The sequence below is a fragment of the Panthera onca genome, chromosome X, assembly GCF_046562875.1.
Source record: "Panthera onca isolate mPanOnc1 chromosome X, mPanOnc1 haplotype 2, whole genome shotgun sequence".
In the NCBI taxonomy this organism is placed as follows: domain Eukaryota; kingdom Metazoa; phylum Chordata; class Mammalia; order Carnivora; family Felidae; genus Panthera; species Panthera onca.
Genome location: NC_138357.1, coordinates 84,138,846 through 84,147,874, shown reverse-complemented (window position 1 = coordinate 84,147,874; position 9,029 = coordinate 84,138,846). Strand labels below are relative to the sequence as shown.

The 9,029-nt window shown below is 41.6% G+C and overlaps 1 protein-coding gene across 1 annotated transcript; it reads left to right on the top strand.

Annotated features, from left to right (window-relative positions):
- The first annotated feature begins 2,722 nt into the window (after positions 1-2,722).
- LOC145713682 (P antigen family member 3-like) lies at positions 2,723-8,421 on the top strand. The gene is made up of 5 exons (XM_081792586.1): positions 2,723-2,837; positions 3,907-3,998; positions 4,861-4,969; positions 6,777-6,927; positions 8,310-8,421. Exons 2-5 carry the CDS (start codon positions 3,915-3,917, stop codon positions 8,311-8,313), a joined length of 348 nt encoding a protein of 115 aa, XP_081648712.1. The 5' UTR covers positions 2,723-2,837; positions 3,907-3,914; the 3' UTR covers positions 8,314-8,421.
- The last annotated feature ends 608 nt before the right edge of the window (positions 8,422-9,029 follow it).

Below are 9,029 nucleotides of genomic sequence, written 5' to 3'. Positions count from 1 at the left end.
ATCCTTAGTTTTTCTGCAACAAGTCAAAAGCACACTGGGGCGCCTGGGTGGCTCAGTCGGTTAAGCGTCCGACTTCGGCTCAGGTCACGATCTCGCGGTATGTGAGTTCGAGCCCCGCGTCGGGCTCTGTGCTGACCGCTCAGAGCCTGGAGCCTGTTTCAGATTCTGTGTCTCCCTCTCTCTCTGCCCCTCCCCCGTTCATACTCTGTCTCTCTCTGTCTCAAAAATAAATAAACGTTAAAAAAAATTAAAAAAAAAAAGCACAAACCCACATCTAGTAATTAGTGCTTTTGACTTTTATCTCATTAGACATACAATGAATTTAATTTTAATTAATCATGCAAGTAAAACTTTAACGTTTTAGGTCACCAAAGACTTTGGAAGCTATTTTAACAATTATCCATGAAAACTATGAGACAGACAACATTAACCATTATTTAAGTTATTCTTTTGCTAACAAATTGGAACAGAGATAACATGAGCTTATCTGACCTTCAGCAAATCTAGATAGAATAAAAGTTTTGTTTTGTTTTCCACTAGTGGAATTAGGCAGTCCATGTCAGTCTGGAGCAGACAGGGAATTTCCCTGAAACAAAGTGAGTTTGGGCAGCTGCTGGGGAATATTTCTTAAGGTCCCCGTTCTGAGGTAGACTGACCAGAGACCATTGGCTCTAACAGTTGGTTTTGAGGAATTCTCCCCATCCTGGTATCCTAGATGGGTACCTCCCAATGAACACTGTCGCAGGACAAGCATGAGGGAAGAGGTCATTTTGTCCACCTGGTCTCTCCCCTCATGGGGATTTAGACACCTCTTAGCATTGGCAGGTCAGTATAAACCCCAGACTTATATCAGGCCTCTGCGGACCTGATTCTGCCTTGAGCCATATGAGGTCTTCACGGAATCTCAGGGTAGGACCCACTCAGGCTCCATAGCCGAAAACGTGGAGCATAGGCACTCACACACACATTTAGACAGATGACAGATTTCCACCCAGGATTTCCCTGTCCTATGTGGAGACTATATCACCAGGGAGGTGATCAAGCTCCCCTTCTGCCTCTAGGGCAGGCCTGAATTCCGTCCTAGGTCCCCGGGGACATTTACCCAATCTGATGTCCCATAGGCAGAATTTTCCTATTCCCCCTGGAGTCCGTTCAGCGAAGTGGTGGCCAAATATTGTCAGGCCCTGCGAGGGGGGGCGGGGGGGGGGGATCCAGTGAAATCACCGGTGGCATGCCTTCCTTTCTGTCACAGGGGCCCAAGAAGAGTGGCCTTCTTGCTGGCTTCCGACAATGGTGACTCAAAGGGCAAGCGCGGCTGTGGGCTTCCTGACCAATGCACCAAAAATGTTACAGCAAATACTTGGTGGCCAGGAAGAGACAAGCGACACACACTCAGGGGATTGGAAAAGACTATTTATTCTGCACCAGTGCCAGCCCAGTGGAATCAGGTCAGAAGACTTAGCCCTGAACCCTGGGTCTGGCCTTCTTTTATGTGTGGGATTGTAGGGGTATAAGGGGAAAAAAGGGGGGTGCACATATTGATTGTGCTACACGGGAACTTGACAGATGCAGGAGGTAAGCAAGATGACAGAAGACAAAAGCATGCAAGGGAAAATCTGGTCTCGGACATCTAGCTGGCCCCCGTTTTTTACCTGCCCTTCCCAGATTTCCTTCTCACCATGAGCTACATCAACATAACGTTGCTATCAAAATCATCTCTTGCCTAGGAAGACAAAAGTTGAAAATAACATTACTGTCCCTTCCAGGAACTAACTGAAAGATCCATCAACTCTTCAGTAAAAAGTGCCAAATGACACTTTTCAACCATAAGGAATTTGAAACTTTCGACTTAATATTCTTGCCTTGCTGTGTCCACCAAGCCTACACCATTTTAGCCCTATTTTTACTCAGTCTTCATCACAACCTCCCCCAACGTTGAAAGAATTGTTCTACTCCGACTTCACAATTTGAATACGTATCTCTCCTGTCCGGCCACCTCAAAGACTCTGCTAAGACCCTGTCCAGGTAGTGTTTTCCCTGACAGAGTTATCCAGTAAAGTCAGCTTTATTATCAAGTTGTTTGATTTTTGGAAAGCACAGTACATGACAAGCATAGTCACCATTACTGAACGTAATGAACCAGTGGACTGAGCTTAAACCCCAGGACCAATATCGATAGAAACTTCTGAAATGTGCACTGATTGAAGGACCACAGGTACTTAGAGAAATCAGTTACCAAACCACAGGTTTAAATGTGCAGTAACACAAGCAAAAAAGGTAAAGAAAACAGTTGTTAATGTATTTATTATACAGAGGAGAGCAAATTCACTCAAGTATGACAGCAAACCCAGAAGCATGGAAGGGAATGATTGATCAAAGCATGTATAAAAATAGTATTAAAGTACTTAGTATCTATTTTTGTTACAGATATCTTTCTGAGAAACATTCAGCACTAACGGTGACTTGTAACTGTCTGTCCCCAAAGTATGTGGTTGCAAAAGAGAGCTCGGGCAGGAGGAAAAAGGCCACTCTTCAAGCACCATGTCGGGTACTCTGCGGACACTGCCTTCCCACGCCTTGGCTGCAGGCGTGGGAAGAAGTCCACGAACATTGCATACACCCACGCCAGTACGCATACACCCAGTCAGTACGCACATATCCACGTCAGTACGCACACACGTTGTACCAGGCCTTTCCTGCGCATGCCCATTGTTAAGAAAGACCGTTGCTGAGCACGCGCCCTGCTGCCCACGCGTCCTGTGAGCAGAGCTGAGGAAGAAGTGGCGTGGAGTGGTGTGGGCGGTGTCGTGGTCTTTCTGGCTGCCTGCCCTCAACCGGTAGGTCCACAAATCAGTCCTTCCAGGACTTTAAGTGTGAGTGACTGTGAGGAGAGTGCCAGTGGGCCTCGGGCGGGTCGGGACGGTAGATCTGTGGCCTCGGAGGAGGAAGTTGCCAGGAGTTAGCGTTCTTCTCCTCACAGGCGTCGCGGCCGCCATGGCCCTCGTCCTCGTGGTGGTGGGACGGGGACAAGTGAGGACAGCTGGCGGCCGAGGACGGGGGAGGTGAAGACAGGGTGGGTCTTGGGGGCGTTCTTTGAGGTATCTGAGTCCTGCAAGCACCTGGAACTGCCGGCGGAGCACTGAAGCCAGAGTCCTCAGTGGGACCCTGGGTGGGAGGCGGGCCAGGCGGTACAGAACAGGTCTGGAACGGGTGCCTGTGGGCGGGGGTGGGGAGCGGTCAGTAGGTTAAGTGGCTGACGCTGGATCTCAGGTCAGGTCTAGATCTCAGGGTGGTGAGTTCGAGCCCCACCTGGGCTCCAGGATGGCCGTGAAGTCTACTTAAAACAAAAAACAAAAAACGGTGCATGGGGCTGGAAACGGGGAACGGTGTGGGGTTGGAGCTGCGTCCCGGAGATTTGTATCGCACTGTGCAGGGTGTCAAGGGAGGAGCCGGCTCACTGGTCAGTATCGAAACTAGACACCTTGAGCCCTTGTGGTGGGAAGACAGCCATAGGCAGTACGCAAACGATTAAGACTTCTCTGTGTTCCAAGGAAACCTTATTTAAGAGGGTAAAATGGGCCCAGTAACTGGGAATGTGAAAACAATAGCGACTCAGGTTTAAATATCCAGCATTGTTTTCTCACATGCCTTTATGATGGGGAATCTAGCTGTGAAACTAAGCCTCGCGTTTTCTCCTGTCCTTAAGGTGATTTGACTGCCAGTTTGGCCGATGTGAATGATCTTGCAGCCCGTTTATTTGGTGTGACCACAGCATGTACACTATCCTTACGCAAGGTTGATTTTGAAAGTATTTTCAAAGTAAAAAAAAATTAAAATGTTACGCCTTGGAGGTGGTGTACCTAGCCTTTAGAATACATTTTCCAAATACTGATATTCTACTTTCAGGGTGAAAAATGAGTGGGCGTGTGAGAACAAGATCTAAATCTAAACAAAGAAAGGATGATGGCAAGGCTAACCAGCCAGCTGCACCTGTGGCTGTGAGTACTTCAGCAATTGATGTTCTACACCATCAGTTTATTTCTCTGAAAATTTTGTTGACCTACAAACGTACAGATACAGTGATAAAAGTTTCTTTGCTGGGAAGGGGCAGGAAACATTGAACCAGAAGGATTCCATACTTGTGTTCCCTGGGTAAATATACCCTATGACTCCTTTCTCATGCTTACTAACAACAAGTTGTACGTATCCATCCCAGCATAGTTTAAAATAGCCTCCAGAGTGCTTGTGGGTACCTCTTCCGGGTAGCTACTCTGTGGGAAGAGTAACTCTTTTTTAATTTAAATTTTACTTAGCGTACAGTGCAATATTGGCTTCAGGAGTAGACTTCGGTGATTCATCACTTACGTACAACACCCAGCGCTCATCACAAGTGCCCTCCTTATCACCTGTCACCCATCTGTGCCATCCTCCACCCACCTACCTCCATCAAGCCTCACTTTGTTCTCTATCCTTAAGAGTCTCTTGTGATTTGTTTCCCCCTCTCCTTTATTTTTACTTCCCTTCCCATATGTTCCTCTGTTTTATTATTAAATTCCACATATGAGTGAAATCATAGGGTACTTGTTTTTCTCTGATTGACTTCTTTCACTTAGCATAATACATTCTAGCCCCATCCACATTGTTGCAAATGGCAAGATTTTAATACCTTTTGATGACTAATATTCCATTATATGTATGTGTATATAAATGGCCATATAACTTTTAGGAATACAATATAGAATTATATTTTATAAGTGTTTTTATACTTATTTATTATTTGATATAAAATGCGTAACATAGGTTTATATTATTGGCATGCATTAATGCAACTTTTTGTTCACACACACACGCACACCCTAGGCCCAGCAGCCCAGTGATGAGCAGCCTCAACAAAAGGAGGCACCCACTGAGTGTCAGGATATTATGCCGGAGCGAGAGAAAGCAGTTGAAGAAGCACCTCTGGATGAAGGTGAAGGGAAAGGGAAAAAGAATGCTTATGGGGGCACAGGGTATATTTTTGCATCACGCATTATGACGTAACAGGACAAAACAAAACCTTAGAAGAGAATCTCAGCCATTTCCCGAAAATTGTTTCAAAATGTGAATAGAGTATAGTTTACAGCTGTATTCACTCTAACGAATTTCCCCTTTTTCTTCAAGATTTAATCTGCTTGAACATGCAGTCTGTTCTAAATCAGAGGAAACTGTTTACTACAAAAGTATACATTTTTTCACTAGTTGAATTTGTTCTTCTTAGAACATTTTTGCGTGGCCTTTTCCTTCCCTGCATCAAAAGTGTAAGCTGGTTTTAACAGTGTGTGCAGAGTGCCAAGTCAGCATATCTTATAACATCAGGAATAAAGAAGATTTGCATAGGGATGGTAGCCTCATTTTATAAATAAGAAAACTAAGGTTCAGGGATTGTGGCTTGCCAAAGACTGCTTGACACATGGAGACATAACTCATATTTCATTACACGGTTTTTGTACTTCCTACCATCTGTGTTGTTATACCAAAATGTGAATGCTTTTGTATAAAATGCTTAATACTCAAATGTGTCTGTACTGTAAAATAGCGTAGTACAGGCACAGGAATAAATGAAGTTCAGTGGAGCAAGAGATAGACTCCAGAAAAAGGCTCGAGGAATGAGAGCCACCATTTCCTTTGCTTAATCATTTGATATGGTACATTTGGGAAACGCTGTATAATTTGGGAGACTGGCATATAGGTAAACTATATTAGTGTGATTTTTAAGTGGCTTTAGGAGGTGTTTAACAACTTATGATTAGGAAAATCAAAAGTATCTTAAAATGATCATGAAACGGAAATTACCAGCTTCCAAAGAAAGTATTTTCATCAAATACTTGTATGGAATTATTGACATCATTCAGGCCATGGATTATTTTAGGAATTCGCTGGTAAGAGGTTTCTACGATAGGACTGATGACAAAGTCCATTAATTTCTTTCCACCCTGCTCCCTTTATTCTCACTGTAAGACAGAAGTTTGACTATAAGTCACTAATATTTTGCTGTTATTTTTGATACTTGGTTCTCTGCATGATTCATTTATCATAAGTTATAGAGAGAGACTTTGCCCCTAAATCTAACTAGTTAAATTTCACAAAATAGCTTTCAGGTTGCTCCAATAGGAGATGTATGTCACTAGTGTAGGATTTGTCATAGGCCCACAAATGCACTCAGCTAATTGTTCAGGAAATTAAATTTTAATTTTCATTAAAATCCTATCCATGGTGCAGGGTGCCTGGGTGGTTCACTCAGTCAGGTGTCACACTCTAGATTTTGCCTCAGGTCATGATATCAGGGTTCGTGAGCTTGAGCCCCGCATCCAGCTGTGCACTTAGGAGTGCAGAGCCTGTTTGTGATACTCTTCATTCTCCCTCTGTGTGCCCCTCCCCTGATCATTCTCTCTCTAAATAAATAAATAAACTTAAAAAAAATCCTGTGCATGGTGTACATTTAAGATTTCTTAGCTGATGCTCTCTATTCTTAGTACACTGTGGTAATATAATGCAAATGTAGATTTAGTGTGGTTTCTCTTTAGATTGTTATTTGAAATAAGGTTTCATATTACAGGAAAACAAAGATGGGAAGTCCATCTTTCCATCGCTTTTTTTGTTACCCTAAGTCTACAGGCTTGTATTTCATATAATGGCAAGAATACATATTATCACTTCTTTCTTTATATTTTATGTTTACTCCTTAAGTTGATTATCATCTTTTTTTTTTTTTTTTTTTTTTTTTTTTTCTCGGTAAGGCCCTGACCTGGAATCTGGTATCCAGGAACTGCCTGTGCCAAAGACTGGGGGCAAAAGTGAAGATGACAGTGATGTGAAGGGGGCGGATGTCCCAACACTGGAGCCCGTGAAGATGCCTGAAGCAGATATGTTATCCATTGAGAATGCAAAGTATGCAGATATTTTCCTGAATATTATATCTTTACTTATGTAGATATGACTTTATTGATACTTTAATGACAGAGTTTACACATAAAGGTAGCTTTCATAAGTAGTTCAGACCCTAATTTCCTGACTGCCTGACTTATACCCTATCAGATATAGACTTAAATTGGGTCAGAGCCTTCTTAAATAATAAAAAATGAAACCATTCCCTTTTTTATAAAGTGTAAATACTGGGGCGCCTGGGTGGCTCAGTCAGTTAAGCATCTGACTCTTGATTTGGCTCAGGTCATGGACTCACAGTTTGTGAGATTGAGCCCCACGTTGGGCTCTGTGCGGACAGCATGGAGCCTGCTTGGGACTCTCTCTCTTCCTCTCTCTCTGTCCCTCTCCCATTTGTGCTCTCTCTCTCTCACTCTCTCAAAATAAGGAAATAGACTTTAAAAAATAAATAAAATACACTGTAAATACTTTAACCGATGGCTACTTAAATTCAGAATCTTCTATAATTTCCTCTTTTAAAAACCACAGAATGGATTTGGAGTAAATACCAGTTTGTATGAAATATGCTGAGGCACTGAAGTAGGTTCTAATACCAGCTCTAACATAAGTTGTGTGATTCTGGGAGGATCCCTTCACTTCTGAATGCATCTTGGCTCATATATTTAGTGATTTCAAACCAGATATATTGCAATCAGTTTTTATTGCTGATTTTTGTATTCTGTGGTTCTATTGGATAATATACATGGAATACAAAAATCTTCCATTTTGTATGATTTATTTGTCATCAGATAACATCTTTGGTCAAATTTTAACATCTGAGTTGAGATTTCATTGCTACTGAGAACAAGAAAACACACTGCTTGATGTTGGTTTTTCTCTATGGAGACCTGGATACCTGTTCTTAAATTTTGTCAGACTCTAAATTATTGTGGCTCTTACAGAACACGTGCATTTTGAAACCTTTCCCCAATGAAGGCTCAAATGACTGAGTGATAAAATGGCAAGAGATAGTCTAGTTTCTAGTTTCTGCACTCTCCCTACATCAAGTAGGGTGCAAGCATGGGTGTTATATGTAAGCGATGAATCCCTAAATTCTACTCCTGAAACCAGTGCGACACTAGATGTTAACTAACTTGAATCTAAACACAAAGATACAAAAATGAAACTACCTTTTAATAGGTTTATTTCATTTTATCTGTTCTGAACCTGAAGTGTTTTTTTCTTTTCTTGTACCTATAGGAAGTGTGGTGTGTTCCAAAAATGTTGGTAAAGCATACGCTTGGAATTCTATCTTATAAAATAAAAACTATAGTGTCCTCTGTATATCATTAATTTAATGTAAATAAATTCTGCTGAGTAATGTTTCCAACTCTGTGTCTGTCTTACAGGTGAAGGACAACCGAAAGTGTAAGCAAGAAGAAGCTGAAACCATGCAAACTGCTCTCATGTAGGAAGGACACTTCACTGTTAAAAATCCCTCAATAAAATCTTACAACTTTCTCCAAAGACTCTTTTCAAACCTTTGTTAAACTTACTCTAAGTATTAGATGCTATTGAAAATTGTGTCATTTTTTGAAATTTTGTATTCTGATTGAGCTGGTAAGTGCAGATATATCTGTACATCAGTACTCTCTCCAGAAGCCTTGCTGCATAGGATTTAATGCCAGAGGTGTATGTCAACATCCATTATGAGCTTCAACATACACAATTCTATCATCTTTGAATACTAACAGTTTGTTCCTGCTGTTTTAAACATTATCCCCCCTCTTTGTTTTCTCATTTCACAATATTGGACAGACCCACCCAGTACAGTGTTGGGAAGTATTGGTAAATAATGGACATCCTTGTCTTATTTCTGATCGGAATTAGAAAATTTTTAGCATTTGACTATATTTACTGTGACATAAAAGAAGTTCCATTCTTAGGTTAGTTTCCTAACAACATTTCTGTTGAATATATGTTGACTTTCATCAAGCACTTGTAGAACGTTTATTGAGATGGTTGTAGCGGTTTTCTTCCATTAATCTGTTAACGTAATGAATTTCGTACATATTTTCGTATGTTTAATTTTTTTTAATGTTTATTTAGTTTTGAGAGAGAGACAGACA

Coding starts and splice junctions, on each gene's coding strand:
- LOC145713682 (XM_081792586.1), top strand. CDS start 3,915: ATGAGTGGGCGTGTGAGAACAAGATCTAAATCTAAACAAAGAAAGGAT. Junction 3,999..4,860: donor AGCCAGCTGCACCTGTGGCT/GTGAGTACTTCA, acceptor CGCACACCCTAG/GCCCAGCAGCCCAGTGATGA. Junction 4,970..6,776: donor AGAAGCACCTCTGGATGAAG/GTGAAGGGAAAG, acceptor TTTCTCGGTAAG/GCCCTGACCTGGAATCTGGT.